A 17554-nucleotide genomic window follows, 5' to 3' on the forward strand; every position below is an offset into this window, starting at 1 on the left:
AACTCAAATACACAACCTCCAACACCACCCAGAACTCAAATATACAACCTCCAACACCACCCAGAACTCAAATATACAACCTCCAACACCACCCAGAACTCAAATATACAACCTCCAACACCACCCAGAACTCAAATATACAACCTCCAACACCACCCAGAACTCAAATACACAACCTCCAACACCACCCTGAACTCAAATACACAACCTCCAACACCACCCTGAACTCAAATACACAACCTCCAACACCACCCTGAACTCAAATACACAACCTCCAACAGTGTCCTAAACTCAAGCATACAGCCTCAAACACCACCCTGAACTTGTGTATGTGTGTGTGTGTGTGTGTGTGTGTGTGTGTGTGTGTGTGTGCTGCTGATGTTTGTCCTCACAGTTGGACTAAATATGGCACATACACACTAGACCTGGTGAAGGTCTGCAAGGTGGAGGAGAGAATTAAGAGTCCATGTGGAGGAGGCAATTGTGTGTGACAGTGTGGGCTAGGGAACTGGTCCTGTGACCGGAGGGTTGTGGGTTTGATTCCCAGGCCTGAAGCCATGATTGAGGTGCCCTTGAGCACTTAACCCCAACTACTCCCTGTGTGTACCACAGATCCCTAGTGATCATCTAGTGTGTGTGTGTGTGTGTGTGTTCTCACTGCACAGACGGGTAAACATCGACAAATATGGCACATTTACACACGTGTGCATGGGCACTCCGACACACACACAATGATCCAGGATCAAACCAAAATATAGCCACCAAAAGCCATGACTTTCAGAACTGGACTTCTGAAAAATCCTTGTTCTCATTCTAAACAATGAGACCAGAGAAACAGAGCCATCATGTGACCTAGAAGGGGGTGGTGACCTTTCACCTGCTCCAAACGTTAGTACAGGAGAGACCAATGGAAGATCCTTCAGTGACACACTGACGCTCAGCGCTGTGCTAAGTGCTAAGCGCCAAGTCAGCCTGTCTCATTCTCCCTCAGAAGGTGTTCACTGCCAGCCTAAACACCAGCTGTTGCTCTACCAGCCTTGGCATGCGTAGAAGAACATGTGTTTGCTTCCAAACATGAACCTCTCAGGACCGACGCCTTCCTGCCTTGGGATGTCACAGGCCGGAAAACGAGAGGACCACAGCTAGAGGGTGGGGTTGGTGTGGGGGTACTGGGGTTGCTGGGATTATTAAAGTTGTTAGGGTTAGTGTAGTTGGGGTGGGATTAGGGGGGGATTAGGGGGGGATTAGGGGTGGCTTGGACATTAAACACTCAGATGTTCCACTGAGCTGCAAAGTTAAATTTAGAACTTGACGTGATGCAACTTCTGCTTCTAAGTGGCAATGTGGAAAAATAAACTATTGTTGTAAAGAGCTCCTACATCGCCTTCATGCAGGACACACACACACACACACACACACACACACACACACACACACACACACACACACACACGTCAGCAATGCTCCAAAGCAAGACTAATAGGGGTTGAAAACCAGAGAACTACATCCTCACACAACTCACATGCTCGGTTATTCTGAGAACGGTAACAACACTCTTATCAGACAAGTCTGATGCTTGAAGCCCCTGAAAACCAGGAAGTTAAACTGAACATGACTGAGGATCAGATTTGATCAAATGGAACCAGATGGTCATGACGTTTGATGGTCATGTGTAAGATTTGTTTTATAAATTAAATACATTCTTTCACTTTTTCATGTCACACTGCAATATTTCACCATGCTGACACAGTAGGATCCTGTAGCACAAACACAGAAGGCAGGTGAGATTTAAACATACAGTAAATATATATAGTTTATGACACACGCCTCGGTACCCCCCCAGAGGAGTTAGAAGAGGTGGCTGGAGAGAGGGAAACCTGGACCTCTTTGCTTAGGCTGCTGCCCCCGCGACCCAGACCCGGATAAGCAGATGTAAGTAGATGGATGAACACAGTTTATGATGCAGTTTGTGATCCAGTTTATGATATAGTTCTTGCACAAAAGCCTCGCCTCTAACTGCATCACATTATATCAGTATATCAGGGGATTGCTTTAAAATACTTATGTACATACATATGTGCAGTGGTAAAAATGTGGGCTTGCAGGTATGTGTGGGACATGTGCAGGTGTGTGTGGGACACGTGTGGGTGTGTGTGGGACACGTGTGGGGTCAGTACTTTGTTTGGGTTTCTTTACTCTCTGTATCCTGTACCTGCTGCTGAGAGACTTCACTTCCTGGACGATGATTTTGCTGCTGAGTTTGTGATTTTGAGGTTGTACATTGACGGTTCTTATCTCTCCAAACCACGCTGTGATGTTCTAGGTCAGGGTGGATGAAGCACGTAACTGAACTGGCAGCTGAACCCGACGTCTTCTCAACTCATTTTTGGTTCTGTAATTCAGGGCAGAAAACCCTCTAACTGATTTTGTGGGTATAATCATATCTGGGTATAATCATATCTGGGTATAACCATATCTGGGTATAACCATATCTGGGTATAACCATATCTGGGTATAACCATATCTGGGTATAACCATATCTGGGTATAATCATATCTTCACTGAGAAGAATAGAATGTTTTACAACATTCATGGGCTCCTCCCTGCTGTTTCCACACACTAGCACATCCCAGTCAGGACATCCCAGTCAGGACATCCCAGTCAGGACATCCCAGTCAGGACATCCCAGTCAGGACATCTCAGTCAGGACATCTCAGTCAGGACATCCCAGTCAGGACATCTCAGTCAGGACATCCCAGTCAGGACATCTCAGTCAGGACATCTCAGTCAGGACATCTCAGTCAGGACATCCCAGTCACATCCCAGTCAGGACATCCCAGTCAGGACATCTCAGTCAGGACATCCCAGTCACATCCCAGTCACGACATCCCAGTCACATCCCAGTCAGGACATTTGTAGCACGTCATCAGGGTTTCTACCGATTCCTCATTCCTGTTTAACGGTTTTTGACCACACCCCCTCGTTGATGTCCTGCCCAGCAGGTCCCAGACCAGCAGTGTGATGGTCAGCTGTGCCTGCTGGGTTTCTTGTATGGTCAAGTCTGCCATCACCTCTATTGACACATTGACATGGTTGATATGTGGGTGAGACATGTTTGAGTTTACAGGTGTTAATATGTCCAAGGATTAAATCAGGGCAACCTGGCATCTCAACCTCAACAGGTTACGCACGCACACGCACACGCATGCACGCACGCACGCACACGCACACGCACACGCACACGCACACACAGCCCCTGCACCAATGGCGTCCCCGATGGAGAAAATGTAAATGATCACCAAGCTTGGCTGACCGAGTTCTCTGTGCAGGTATGTTGGTCTGAAAGGTTTTACAGCTAGTTTCCTGCATGTATACTATAACCTCTATGATGCTGACAGTTTCATGCAGATCACAGTCCAAGCGGTTCTATGAATCCACGTTGTGTGTTTAACAGTCTCATTAAGCCACGTTTCTGCTCCACCAGACACCCCCACCACAGGACACCCCCACCACAGGACACCCCCACCACAGGACACCCCCACCACAGGACACCCCCACCACAGGACACCCCCTCCCCTGCATCCTGGTTATACTATACTTTAGTCCCACAGGATTTCTAGCCATATGAATAACTCCACATTTACAGGACGATCACAGACAGACGCAGAGGCACACACAGACAGACGCAGAGGCACACACAGACAGATGCAGAGGCACACACAGACAGACGCAGAGGCACACACAGACAGACGCAGAGGCACACACAGACAGACGCAGGCACACACACAGACAGACGCAGGCACACACACAGACAGACGCAGGCACACACACAGACAGACACAGAGGCACACACAGACACAGAGGCACACACAGACACAGAGGCACACACAGACAGACGCAGGCACACACAGACAGACGCAGGCACACACAGACAGACGCAGGCACACACAGACAGACGCAGGCACACACAGACAGACTCCACCATGACAGTACTAAGATAGTTCAACAGAAGCACTGTCTGCTGCATCTCATGTTAGTAAGAACAATCTTTTTGACATATGTTCCTTTGCTATAAGGAAAAGAATGACCAAAACCTCAAAAGGCCCATTAACACCCATTAATAATAAAGACAGCTCTTGTTAGACTTCCTCAACTGCCTTTAGTTTTCAAATCTAAACATGTCGTTCTTTTCTAAGTACAAATGTTTTGATTGTGGTCATAGACTGTGCTAAAACGAGATGGAAAAAAGGGTTTTTTTTTTTTTTTTACACATTATACTACTACATGTTGTGATACACTTTACAATATATAATAATAATCTTTTTTTGTATAGCACCTTTACATTTACATTTAGCAGTCGCTCTTATCCAGAGCAACAGACCTTTCATACATACATGCAACTCAAAGTGCTTTAAAGAATAAATAGAAGACAACAAACATAATAAAATATTGTAATAAAATGGCATAACTATTAAAATAATTAGATCAAACATGAAATGTAATTAAGTAAAAAAATGTGATAAAATAATACACCATCGAAGTTCCCTTACTAATTATTACTATTATTATTAATATTTTATTTCAATAGATCAAAACACAATAAATCATGAGTAATGCAAATACCCATTATTTTGAACACAATTACTTATGTGCATTGGATCGAGTGTTGTGGTTCATCAAAACACCCACAGAACTCTCATCTGGAACATCTGTGATTGGTCAGAAATCTCATCTGGAACATCTGTGATTGGTTAGTTTGCTCACAGCATACAGTTAAATGTGATTTATTAAAAGGTCTTAGTGGCAGCCTTGTGCAATATCAGAAAATCAAAGGCTAATATTTCTATAATAATTCCACAAGACACATTGTTCAGCCTGACATCACTCGGCATACACACAGGGATGAAGCTAAGCACATATTTCCCCGCTAAAGTGGAGCAGGAGTTGTCAAAGTGAGTCTTCACATCCACTCTGGATTATTACAACATCTGGACAGGAAATTATTTCTTTTTCCTCAAACATTCACCATTAACAAGTGTGCACCAGACTCACGTGGAGCTCCTGCACGTGAGATCTCAAAGAGAATCCCAGAGCACAAAGTGCTCAGACCCACGTCAACAGCAGAGTGGTTTATTTCCACGTGCAGCCGTCCACATTTCTCCACGAGGACAAACAGGAAGTCGTCCCATTGCTCTGCGGAGCAGCAAACATGGACGGAGGAGGTGACCTTCAGCCATCGCTCCACAACTCCATCCAGACCTTCTGCACTTTGGGCTCTTCTACGGGATCTGGTCCTCAGGGCCTCCTCTGCTCAGACAGTCTCTGTGTTTATGCTTCAAGGGATTTCTGGACACGTTTGAGCAGCACGCTGTGACACCGAGACTAGGTATGAGTGGGGAGCATCGTTAGCAGCCGCTAACGGAAAGTTACTGGAGAGGAAGCAGATGATTCCCCAGTAGGTGTGGGACTGTGAGCAGAGTACATGTGGCGTCTGAGGACTGAGAAGTCCCCACACTGAAACGGAAATAATGTGGCCCTATCTTGTCATGCTAAAGAAGAGCCCAAAACACCGGGGAACACCAACCTCCTGCATTTAGCTTCTGTTTTTCTCTCCCATATTGTTCAAATAATGTGTGAACGGCCTTGTGGGACATCCACATGCCAGTCACTGAAATGAAGATTAGGCCATGCTACCAACGTAACCAACTAGAGGACGTAAAAGTGGTCATGTTTCGGTAAGGCGAGCAGGACTCTCAGTTAGTCTGCTGGGAGCTGAAGCTTCTTAGCGCTCATTCAGGAATCTTATATCCACAGGTCAGCGCGGATGCGGATAAACTTTAATCAGGTCTGGTCCTCAAGTTGAACTCGGTATTCATGATACACAAAATAAATGTGGTGTAAGTGGACCCACTCCAGCGTCTCACACAGTCTAACTGAACATCTGTTAGTGTGACAGCACAGGTATGTTGTCGGCTGACTTAAGACACCTCAGTGTCATTGCTGGTTACACCTCCGTCCATGTCACTGAAGGTCCCTGTTGAGAGAGCATGGGCAGGGACGTCCTGAAGCCCAAAGCATTGTGGGCTTGGTGCAACAGACAGGAAGGGCTGTCCCCAGCTCTGCCCGATGAAAATACGCTAGTGTTGGCAATCTTTGGGGTATTTTAATAGCAGTGCACATTGTGCAAAGCAGGAAAGTCTGGTTTACCCTTTGCTTAAAATATTACCTGTTTGAGCCAATAAATCTGTTCACGAGAGAGTGGAAAAGTTAGTTTATAATTCATAATAGTCCCTTTACGCTCACCATGGGAGTATGACTCATCCTTTGAGAAAGACTGGGCAGAAATCAAATTGTATGAGAACGCAACAAACAAAGGCCACATAACTAGGGTTATTTAATACGCAGAAGGCGGCCAAATAACCAGGGTTCTTTAATACACAGAAGAAGACCATATATGTAGGGTTCTTTAATACATTGAAGAAGGCCACATAACTAGGGTTCTTTAATATGGCGAAAAAGGCCACATAACTAGGATTCTTTAATACACAGAAGAAGGCCACATAACTAGGAATATTTAATACCCTACAACAAAGGCCACATAACTAGGGCTCTTTAATACCCTAAAACAAAGGTCACATAACTAGGGTTCTTTAATACCCTACAACAAAGGCCACATAACTAGGGCTCTTTAATATCCTAAAACAAAGGTCACATAACTAGGGCTCTTTAATACCCTAAAACATTTCCATATGCATCTTTAAGCTACTTTTGAAGCTGACGGTGGTTGTGATTGGATCGGTCACTGAACACAGTGGGAAGTTTGTGATTGTGAGAATGAGGAGAACACTGGTGTGTGTGCGTTCTGTGTGGAGGAAATGCTTTGCAGATGTGGTCACCAGACCTTAGAGGTCAGTTAGTGTCAGAGGTAGAAATGCCGAGAGCAGCTCCCACAGCAAAGTGGCATTAAACAGCAGGGCGGGCAAATAAAAAATCCATGAAGCAGATTAATAAAGAGAATTACTCATATTGCAGACCTGCTGCAGTGTAAGTCACCGTTCAGCCTGTTAGTTACTGATATACCGTCATATTTATGAACGTGGATCATTACTAAACCATAAGATTTATATCGATCCGTCCACCGTGTAACTGTGACGCTCGAGTCGTGATTTACAGGGTGTGACGCGGACGCCGTGTGACGTGTCTCCGTCGTTCGTTTGATCTCTGGCTGAAGACGTCACAGCCTCGTGCAGGTAGACGGCTGCCCCGTTTGCGCGTGAGACTGTGCAGGGGCGCGTGCCTCTGCTGCAAGGATCTCACAATTAACCCCCTTTCGCCGTCGTAATTTATTCGCCTTTAATAACAAACTGCCAACACGTTCACGTGGGCAACCATGTAGATCAAATTAAGAACAATTCTCTCTGACGGAAGATGCAAATAATAAACGCTGTTTTGTCATTAACGACCACCTCTCTGAGTTTTATATTCAGTACAGGCGGGGAATGAATACGACCGAAGCGGCGTCATTCTATCCGTCATACTTTCACTACCGGGATGGTAGCATTAAGATTAGTGATGGATGCGTAAAACGACAACGGGAATCATATTGCACTAACCATCATGCGTATAATATATTGTTTCATGGACCACTAGCGTTTAACAGGGTAAACCTTTTCTGCTAAAAGCGGCCTCGTTACGAGATCTTGCGCAGCGTGACGCTGCTGAACACCACAGACACAGGCTACACGTACCTGCTACTGAACCCAGACACAGGCTACACGTACCTGCTACTGAACCCAGACACAGGCTACACGTACCTGCTACTGAACCCAGACACAGGCTACACGTACCTGCTACTGAACCCAGACACAGGCTACACGTACCTTCTACTGAACCCAGACACAGGCTACACGTACCTTCTACTGAACCCAGACACAGGCTACACGTACCTTCTACTGAACCCAGACACAGGCTACACGTACCTGCTACTGAACCCAGACACAGGCTACACGTACCTGCTACTGAACCCAGACACAGGCTACACGTACCTTCTACTGAACCCAGACACAGGCTACACGTACCTTCTACTGAACCCAGACACAGGCTACACGTACCTTCTACTGAACCCAGACACAGGCTACACGTACCTTCTACTGAACCCAGACACAGGCTACACGTACCTTCTACTGAACCCAGACACAGGCTACACGTACCTGCTACTGAACCCAGACACAGGCTACACGTACCTGCTACTGAACCCAGACACAGGCTACACGTACCTGCTACTGAACCCAGACACAGGCTATACGTACCTGCTACTGAACCCAGACACAGGCTATACGTACCTGCTACTGAACCCAGACACAGGCTACACGTACCTGCTACTGAACCCAGACACAGGCTACACGTACCTGCTACTGAACCCTGACACAGGCTATACGTACCTGCTACTGAACCCAGACACAGGCTACACGTACCTGCTACTGAACCCAGACCCAGGCTACACGTACCTGCTACTGAACCCTGACACAGGCTACACGTTCCTGCTACTGAATCCAGACCCAGGCTACACGTACCTGCTACTGAACCCAGACCCAGGCTACACGTACCTGCTACTGAACCCAGACCCAGGCTACACGTACCTTCTACTGAACCCAGACACAGGCTACACGTTCCTGCTACTGAACCCAGACACAGGCTACACGTACCTTCTACTGAACCCAGACACGGGCTACACGTACCTGCTACTGAACCCAGACACAGGCTACACGTACCTTCTACTGAACCCAGACACAGGCTACACGTACCTTCTACTGAACCCAGACACAGGCTACACGTACCTGCTACTGAACCCAGACACAGGCTACACGTACCTGCTACTGAACCCAGACACAGGCTACACGTACCTGCTACTGAACCCAGACACAGGCTACACGTATCTGCTACTGAACCCAGACACAGGCTACACATACCTGCTACTGAACCCAGACACAGGCTACACGTATCTGCTACTGAACCCAGACACAGGCTACACGTATCTGCTACTGAACCCAGACACAGGCTACATGTACCTGGTTCTGAACCCAGACACAGGCTACACGTACCTTCTACTGAACCCAGACACAGGCTACACGTACCTTCTACTTAACCCAGACACAGGCTACACGTACCTTCTACTGAACCCAGACACTTACCTCTCGGGCTATCTGACTCAGGGCGTCCTCCTCCGCCGTTAGTTTCTCCTTGTTCGGGATTCTTTTCCTCCCCGTGACCTGAGTTGCCATTTTTAATAATGTTATATTCTTCAGAGCTGTTTAAAACAACAAACCTAAACACACTCCATACCGGCAAATAAAAACCTCAGGTGTGAAAAACGGGTCTGGAATCCACTGTCGGTATTAAAAAAGTGTCCAGACACATTGTACCCATTCGCTACGTGTCCATCTGCCCAGAGAGACACAGTTTGATTCATCTTCTTTTTGAATCCTCATAGTAACAGATGTGCGTGAAAATATCGCAGCAGTCCGTTTGCTCAGATAAAAAAATATATTCAACTAAAAATATCTTGGATGTGTCAAAACATTACGTGGAGAAGACGAGATGACAGCGTGCTAATCCGACATAATGACAGGCTGCTGGCATTCCGAGGAGCGGGGCGCAACATATCTCTCCTCTCTTCCCGTCCAGAACCAACGCGGTGCGGTATCAGACACAGTGAACCGCTGCACCACGAACCTCCCGTGCAAATGTGTCTGTTTTCCGGCACAGCAGTCGTGGATGACGGGTGATGAGGACGGGAGATCAGGACGCGGTCCGGGTCCAGCCCACCAGCCCTCTGAGGATGGGCCTATCGGTGCCGTTGGAAATAGGTGGACTTCCGCCCTCCCAACTCATTACACAGGCACAGGCGTGCAACATGAATGAGGTCAGCACATCTCATCTATTTCTCATCTATCTATCTATCTATCTATCTATCTATCTATCTATCTATCTATCTATCTATCTATCTATCTAGTTGTGTCCAAATTACGTATAGATTTGTTAATATTATTATTTTATATAGCCTATTATATGTATTATTCGGTCTGTCCGTCCGTCCACAGCTCCATGGTCTGTTCACCTTCATGAGTGTGTGGTGTTTTGTCTCCCTCGTGCGTCTCCGACCGGTATCTACAGAAGAGCTTCCCGTTAGTTTGGACACACCTACTGTTTATTTTGTATTTTTTTCGACTTTAATAAAAACAAGCAAGACGCCAAACCAATGAAAGAAAACGTGTGATTATGCTCTAGTAAACAAATATTAGATGATTTGAAGTAACTGTCCTGTATTTAGATGACAGCTATGCACACTTGGTGTTAAGTCGATCATTTTTACCGTCATCATTGTTCTTAGACACCTGAAAGTCCAGTGACGTCCCGACGGAGGAAGATGAAGGCGGGGCTTCATCATCTGGAGTCTCCATTCATCATAGGTTGCACTTAATATGAATGGAGCTTATGGATTTTATGGGGTTTATTGTTTGTTTTTTATCACGTAGCGATTAATTGAGGGTAATCTGGTTGAGGCTTTAGACGGTTTTACGCTATGTGTGTGTTTCCGTCTCCCCCAAACAAAGGAAAAACCAGATTCATTGTTTGACTGGATAGATTGTTTGGTGATGTGGTTTGGTAAAACTGATCAGTGATATATGTCAAATATATATATATATATATTTACATCATTTTTAGAAATGAATTTGAGAATAATCCACTGGACTAAAATACCTTTATTAAGATTAACTGTGTCCAAACGTTTGGCTGGTACTGTACATATCGTTTTACATATTGTGTAAAGGCAGAATTGTGTAACAGGTTAAGAACGGAATAACTGCATTTTCAAAGCATACATATATTTGTATCTATTACATCAACCACACCATGGTAAAACAACTCTCACTGTTTAAGCATTTTAAGATCATGTGAATGAGTTATGTGTATTTCTTCTACAGGCATGTCACATTGACCGTTAAAGAGAGCAGATTTATGATTCATAGTCTACATTGTGTAATGCTTCCTAAACATTAATAAGTATTGTTATTGACAGCACGTACAGTGAAGCTGAATGTGCTTCAAACCCTGACAGGGTGAAAATCACTAGATTACTTCACTGCACTAGTCTGTCTCACAGTACTAGTCTTCTCACTGGACCAGTGTGTCTTGCTGGACTAGTGTCTCTCACTGCACTAGTCTGTCTCACGGGACTAGTGTGTCTTGCTGGACTAGTCTGTCTCACTGCACTAGTCTGTCTCACAGTACTAGTCTTCTCACTGGACTAGTGTGTCTTGCTGGACTAGTCTGTGTCTTGCTAACAAAAGATGGACAAAGGGGGGGGGGGGGGGGGGGGGGGGACAACAGGAAAAGTTTGGGGCCATTCTAGAAAGACAGTAAGATGGTGAGACACCGTTCTGCGGCCTCTTAGAAGTATGTTCTGCTCGAGCTGATGTCTTGGGTCGTTTTTCTTCTCTGCTGTACGCTTGATGCCTGCAAATCCAGAAAAAAAACTATCAGACTCACCAGCGTTAGGGTTATATTGGGATTCTGATGAATGTATTAGTAAATGGGGTGATCAATCATAAAGCATTTGGGTATGTCTGTGCTATTAAGTGCAACACCATCACCTTTTTCTGGGCCTTGTCTGTCGAGAGTCCCGATACACTGAGAGCAGCGATCTTATTTTCAATGTCTGAAACCTACAGAGGGAAAAGTGTCCTTGGCTTGACTCAGAAGCACAAGATAAAGTGGAAACATGTCTGGTGACAAATGATCAACCAGACACGTTCCAAGTGTTTCCATATATATCTGGGTCTGTTTCCCATGGAGCACAAGAACATCATACTGATAAACATGCAGCTCACTCTGGATAAGAGCAATTGCTAAAGAGGTAAATGTGCTATCATGGTCTCTCTCCCACTGTGTTCTGGACCTCAGTGATGGTCTCTCCACCACTCTCTGTGTTCTGGGTCTTAGTGATGGTCTCTCACCTCACTGTCTGTGTTCTGGACCTTAGTGATGGTCTCTCTCCCCCACTCTCTGTGTTATGTGCCTTAGTGATGGTCTCTAACCTCACTCTCTGTTTTCTGGGCCTTAGTGATGGTCTCTCTCCCCCACTCTCTGTGTTATGTGCCTTAGTGATGGTCTCTCCACCACTCTCTGTGTTCTGGACCTTAGTGATGGTCTCTCCACCACTCTCTGTGTTCTGGGTCTTAGTGATGGTCTCTCACCTCACTGTCTGTGTTCTGGACCTTAGTGATGGTCTCTCCACCACTCTCTGTGTTCTGGGTCTTAGTGATGGTCTCTCACCTCACTGTCTGTGTTCTGGACCTTAGTGATGGTCTCTCCACCACTCTCTGTGTTCTGGACCTCAGTGATGGTCTCTCCACCACTCTCTGTGTTCTGGGTCTTAGTGATGGTCTCTCACCTCACTGTCTGTGTTCTGGACCTTAGTGATGGTCTCTCTCCCCCACTCTCTGTGTTATGTGCCTTAGTGATGGTCTCTATCCTCACTCTCTGTTTTCTGGGCCTTAGTGATGGTCTCGCTCACCTCACTCTCTGTGTTCTGGACCTTAGTGATGGTCTCTCTCCCCCACTCTCTGTGTTATGTGCCTTAGTGATGGTCTCTCACCTCACTCTCTGTGTTCTGGACCTTAGTGATGGTCTCTCTCCCTCACTCTCTGTGTTCTGGACCTTAGTGATGGTCTCTCACCTCACTCTCTGTGTTCTGGACCTTATTGATGGTCTCTCTCCCCCACTCTCTGTGTTATGTGCCTTAGTGATGGTCTCTAACCTCACTCTCTGTGTTCTGGACCTTAGTGATGGTCTCTCACCTCACTCTCTGTTTTCTGGGCCTTAGTGATGGTCTCTCACCTCACTCTCTGTTTTCTGGGCCTTAGTGATGGTCTCTCACCTCACTCTCTGTGTTCTGGACCTTAGTGATGGTCTCTCACCTCACTCTCTGTGTTCTGGACCTTAGTGATGGTCTCTCTCCCTCACTCTCTGTGTTCTGGACCTTAGTGATGGTCTCTCTCCCTCACTCTCTGTGTTCTGGACCTTAGTGATGGTCTCTCACCTCACTCTCTGTTTTCTGGGCCTTAGTGATGGTCTCTCACCTCACTCTCTGTTTTCTGGCCCTTAGTGATGGTCTCTCACCTCACTCTCTGTGTTCTGGACCTTAGTGATGGTCTCTCACCTCACTCTCTGTGTTCTGGACCTTAGTGATGGTCTCTCTCCCTCACTCTCTGTGTTCTGGACCTTAGTGATGGTCTCTCACCTCACTCTCTGTGTTCTGGACCTTAGTGATGGTCTCTCTCCCTCACTCTCTGTGTTCTGGACCTTAGTGATGGTCTCTCACCTCACTCTCTGTTTTCTGGGCCTTAGTGATGGTCTCTCACCTCACTCTCTGTTTTCTGGGCCTTAGTGATGGTCTCTCACCTCACTCTCTGTGTTCTGGACCTTAGTGATGGTCTCTCACCTCACTCTCTGTGTTCTGGACCTTAGTGATGGTCTCTCTCCCTCACTCTCTGTGTTCTGGACCTTAGTGATGGTCTCTCTCCCTCACTCTCTGTGTTCTGGACCTTAGTGATGGTCTCTCACCTCACTCTCTGTTTTCTGGGCCTTAGTGATGGTCTCTCACCTCACTCTCTGTTTTCTGGCCCTTAGTGATGGTCTCTCACCTCACTCTCTGTGTTCTGGACCTTAGTGATGGTCTCTCACCTCACTCTCTGTGTTCTGGACCTTAGTGATGGTCTCTCTCCCTCACTCTCTGTGTTCTGGACCTTAGTGATGGTCTCTCACCTCACTCTCTGTGTTCTGGACCTTAGTGATGGTCTCTCTCCCTCACTCTCTGTGTTCTGGACCTTAGTGATGGTCTCTCACCTCACTCTCTGTTTTCTGGGCCTTAGTGATGGTCTCTCACCTCACTCTCTGTTTTCTGGGCCTTAGTGATGGTCTCTCACCTCACTCTCTGTGTTCTGGACCTTAGTGATGGTCTCTCACCTCACTCTCTGTGTTCTGGACCTTAGTGATGGTCTCTCTCCCTCACTCTCTGTGTTCTGGACCTTAGTGATGGTCTCTCTCCCTCACTCTCTGTGTTCTGGACCTTAGTGATGGTCTCTCTCCCTCACTCTCTGTGTTCTGGACCTTAGTGATGGTCTCTCACCTCACTCTCTGTTTTCTGGGCCTTAGTGATGGTCTCTCACCTCACTCTCTGTTTTCTGGCCCTTAGTGATGGTCTCTCACCTCACTCTCTGTGTTCTGGACCTTAGTGATGGTCTCTCTCCCTCACTCTCTGTGTTCTGGACCTTAGTGATGGTCTCTCACCTCACTCTCTGTGTTCTGGACCTTAGTGATGGTCTCTCTCCCTCACTCTCTGTGTTCTGGACCTTAGTGATGGTCTCTCACCTCACTCTCTGTGTTCTGGACCTTAGTGATGGTCTCTCTCCCTCACTCTCTGTGTTCTGGACCTTAGTGATGGTCTCTCACCTCACTCTCTGTTTTCTGGGCCTTAGTGATGGTCTCTCACCTCACTCTCTGTTTTCTGGGCCTTAGTGATGGTCTCTCACCTCACTCTCTGTGTTCTGGACCTTAGTGATGGTCTCTCACCTCACTCTCTGTGTTCTGGACCTTAGTGATGGTCTCTCTCCCTCACTCTCTGTGTTCTGGACCTTAGTGATGGTCTCTCACCTCACTCTCTGTGTTCTGGACCTTAGTGATGGTCTCTCTCCCTCACTCTCTGTGTTCTGGACCTTAGTGATGGTCTCTCACCTCACTCTCTGTGTTCTGGACCTTAGTGATGGTCTCTCTCCCTCACTCTCTGTGTTCTGGACCTTAGTGATGGTCTCTCACCTCACTCTCTGTTTTCTGGGCCTTAGTGATGGTCTCTCACCTCACTCTCTGTTTTCTGGGCCTTAGTGATGGTCTCTCACCTCACTCTCTGTGTTCTGGACCTTAGTGATGGTCTCTCACCTCACTCTCTGTGTTCTGGACCTTAGTGATGGTCTCTCTCCCTCACTCTCTGTGTTCTGGACCTTAGTGATGGTCTCTCACCTCACTCTCTGTGTTCTGGACCTTAGTGATGGTCTCTCTCCCTCACTCTCTGTGTTCTGGACCTTAGTGATGGTCTCTCACCTCACTCTCTGTGTTCTGGACCTTAGTGATGGTCTCTCTCCCTCACTCTCTGTGTTCTGGACCTTAGTGATGGTCTCTCACCTCACTCTCTGTTTTCTGGGCCTTAGTGATGGTCTCTCACCTCACTCTCTGTTTTCTGGGCCTTAGTGATGGTCTCTCACCTCACTCTCTGTGTTCTGGACCTTAGTGATGGTCTCTCACCTCACTCTCTGTGTTCTGGACCTTATTGATGGTCTCTCTCCCCCACTCTCTGTGTTATGTGCCTTAGTGATGGTCTCTAACCTCACTCTCTGTGTTCTGGACCTTAGTGATGGTCTCTCACCTCACTCTCTGTTTTCTGGGCCTTAGTGATGGTCTCTCACCTCACTCTCTGTTTTCTGGGCCTTAGTGATGGTCTCTCACCTCACTCTCTGTGTTCTGGACCTTAGTGATGGTCTCTCACCTCACTCTCTGTGTTCTGGACCTTAGTGATGGTCTCTCTCCCTCACTCTCTGTGTTCTGGACCTTAGTGATGGTCTCTCTCCCTCACTCTCTGTGTTCTGGACCTTAGTGATGGTCTCTCACCTCACTCTCTGTTTTCTGGGCCTTAGTGATGGTCTCTCACCTCACTCTCTGTTTTCTGGCCCTTAGTGATGGTCTCTCACCTCACTCTCTGTGTTCTGGACCTTAGTGATGGTCTCTCTCCCTCACTCTCTGTGTTCTGGACCTTAGTGATGGTCTCTCACCTCACTCTCTGTGTTCTGGACCTTAGTGATGGTCTCTCTCCCTCACTCTCTGTGTTCTGGACCTTAGTGATGGTCTCTCACCTCACTCTCTGTTTTCTGGGCCTTAGTGATGGTCTCTCACCTCACTCTCTGTTTTCTGGGCCTTAGTGATGGTCTCTCACCTCACTCTCTGTGTTCTGGACCTTAGTGATGGTCTCTCACCTCACTCTCTGTGTTCTGGACCTTATTGATGGTCTCTCTCCCCCACTCTCTGTGTTATGTGCCTTAGTGATGGTCTCTAACCTCACTCTCTGTGTTCTGGACCTTAGTGATGGTCTCTCACCTCACTCTCTGTTTTCTGGGCCTTAGTGATGGTCTCTCACCTCACTCTCTGTTTTCTGGGCCTTAGTGATGGTCTCTCACCTCACTCTCTGTGTTCTGGACCTTAGTGATGGTCTCTCACCTCACTCTCTGTGTTCTGGACCTTAGTGATGGTCTCTCTCCCTCACTCTCTGTGTTCTGGACCTTAGTGATGGTCTCTCTCCCTCACTCTCTGTGTTCTGGACCTTAGTGATGGTCTCTCACCTCACTCTCTGTTTTCTGGGCCTTAGTGATGGTCTCTCACCTCACTCTCTGTTTTCTGGCCCTTAGTGATGGTCTCTCACCTCACTCTCTGTGTTCTGGACCTTAGTGATGGTCTCTCACCTCACTCTCTGTGTTCTGGACCTTAGTGATGGTCTCTCTCCCTCACTCTCTGTGTTCTGGACCTTAGTGATGGTCTCTCACCTCACTCTCTGTGTTCTGGACCTTAGTGATGGTCTCTCTCCCTCACTCTCTGTGTTCTGGACCTTAGTGATGGTCTCTCACCTCACTCTCTGTTTTCTGGGCCTTAGTGATGGTCTCTCACCTCACTCTCTGTTTTCTGGGCCTTAGTGATGGTCTCTCACCTCACTCTCTGTGTTCTGGACCTTAGTGATGGTCTCTCACCTCACTCTCTGTGTTCTGGACCTTAGTGATGGTCTCTCTCCCTCACTCTCTGTGTTCTGGACCTTAGTGATGGTCTCTCTCCCTCACTCTCTGTGTTCTGGACCTTAGTGATGGTCTCTCACCTCACTCTCTGTTTTCTGGGCCTTAGTGATGGTCTCTCACCTCACTCTCTGTTTTCTGGCCCTTAGTGATGGTCTCTCACCTCACTCTCTGTGTTCTGGACCTTAGTGATGGTCTCTCACCTCACTCTCTGTGTTCTGGACCTTAGTGATGGTCTCTCTCCCTCACTCTCTGTGTTCTGGACCTTAGTGATGGTCTCTCACCTCACTCTCTGTGTTCTGGACCTTAGTGATGGTCTCTCTCCCTCACTCTCTGTGTTCTGGACCTTAGTGATGGTCTCTCACCTCACTCTCTGTTTTCTGGGCCTTAGTGATGGTCTCTCACCTCACTCTCTGTTTTCTGGGCCTTAGTGATGGTCTCTCACCTCACTCTCTGTGTTCTGGACCTTAGTGATGGTCTCTCACCTCACTCTCTGTGTTCTGGACCTTAGTGATGGTCTCTCTCCCTCACTCTCTGTGTTCTGGACCTTAGTGATGGTCTCTCTCCCTCACTCTCTGTGTTCTGGACCTTAGTGATGGTCTCTCTCCCTCACTCTCTGTGTTCTGGACCTTAGTGATGGTCTCTCACCTCACTCTCTGTTTTCT

General features: G+C 47.1%; 2 protein-coding genes across 18 annotated transcripts in view; both read right to left on the reverse strand.

Annotated features, from left to right (window-relative positions):
• lrrfip1b (leucine rich repeat (in FLII) interacting protein 1b) overlaps positions 1-9918 on the reverse strand; it is a 36930-nt gene extending 27012 nt beyond the window's left edge. For 2 of the 10 annotated variants that reach the window (XM_076992663.1, XM_076992662.1), the window contains exon 1: positions 9192-9916. In XM_076992663.1, coding sequence (XP_076848778.1) covers positions 9192-9281 — 90 coding nt within the window. In that variant the 5' untranslated portion in view covers positions 9282-9916. Of the gene's footprint in view, positions 1-9191 lie in introns of all 10 variants that reach the window. The other 8 variants (XM_076992673.1, XM_076992667.1, XM_076992670.1 and 5 more) reach the window with 8 other exon arrangements.
• An 827-nt stretch (positions 9919-10745) lies between these two features.
• mlpha (melanophilin a) overlaps positions 10746-17554 on the reverse strand; it is a 50151-nt gene continuing 43342 nt past the window's right edge. For all 8 annotated transcript variants that reach the window (XM_076992675.1, XM_076992674.1, XM_076992681.1 and 5 more), the window contains 2 exons: positions 11655-11726; positions 10746-11517 (listed from right to left, as the gene is read on the reverse strand). In XM_076992675.1, coding sequence (XP_076848790.1) covers positions 11452-11517; positions 11655-11726 — 138 coding nt within the window. In that variant the 3' untranslated portion in view covers positions 10746-11451. The remainder of the gene's footprint in view (positions 11518-11654; positions 11727-17554) is intronic.

The sequence above is a fragment of the Brachyhypopomus gauderio genome, unplaced genomic scaffold, assembly GCF_052324685.1.
Source record: "Brachyhypopomus gauderio isolate BG-103 unplaced genomic scaffold, BGAUD_0.2 sc95, whole genome shotgun sequence".
Taxonomy (NCBI): domain Eukaryota; kingdom Metazoa; phylum Chordata; class Actinopteri; order Gymnotiformes; family Hypopomidae; genus Brachyhypopomus; species Brachyhypopomus gauderio.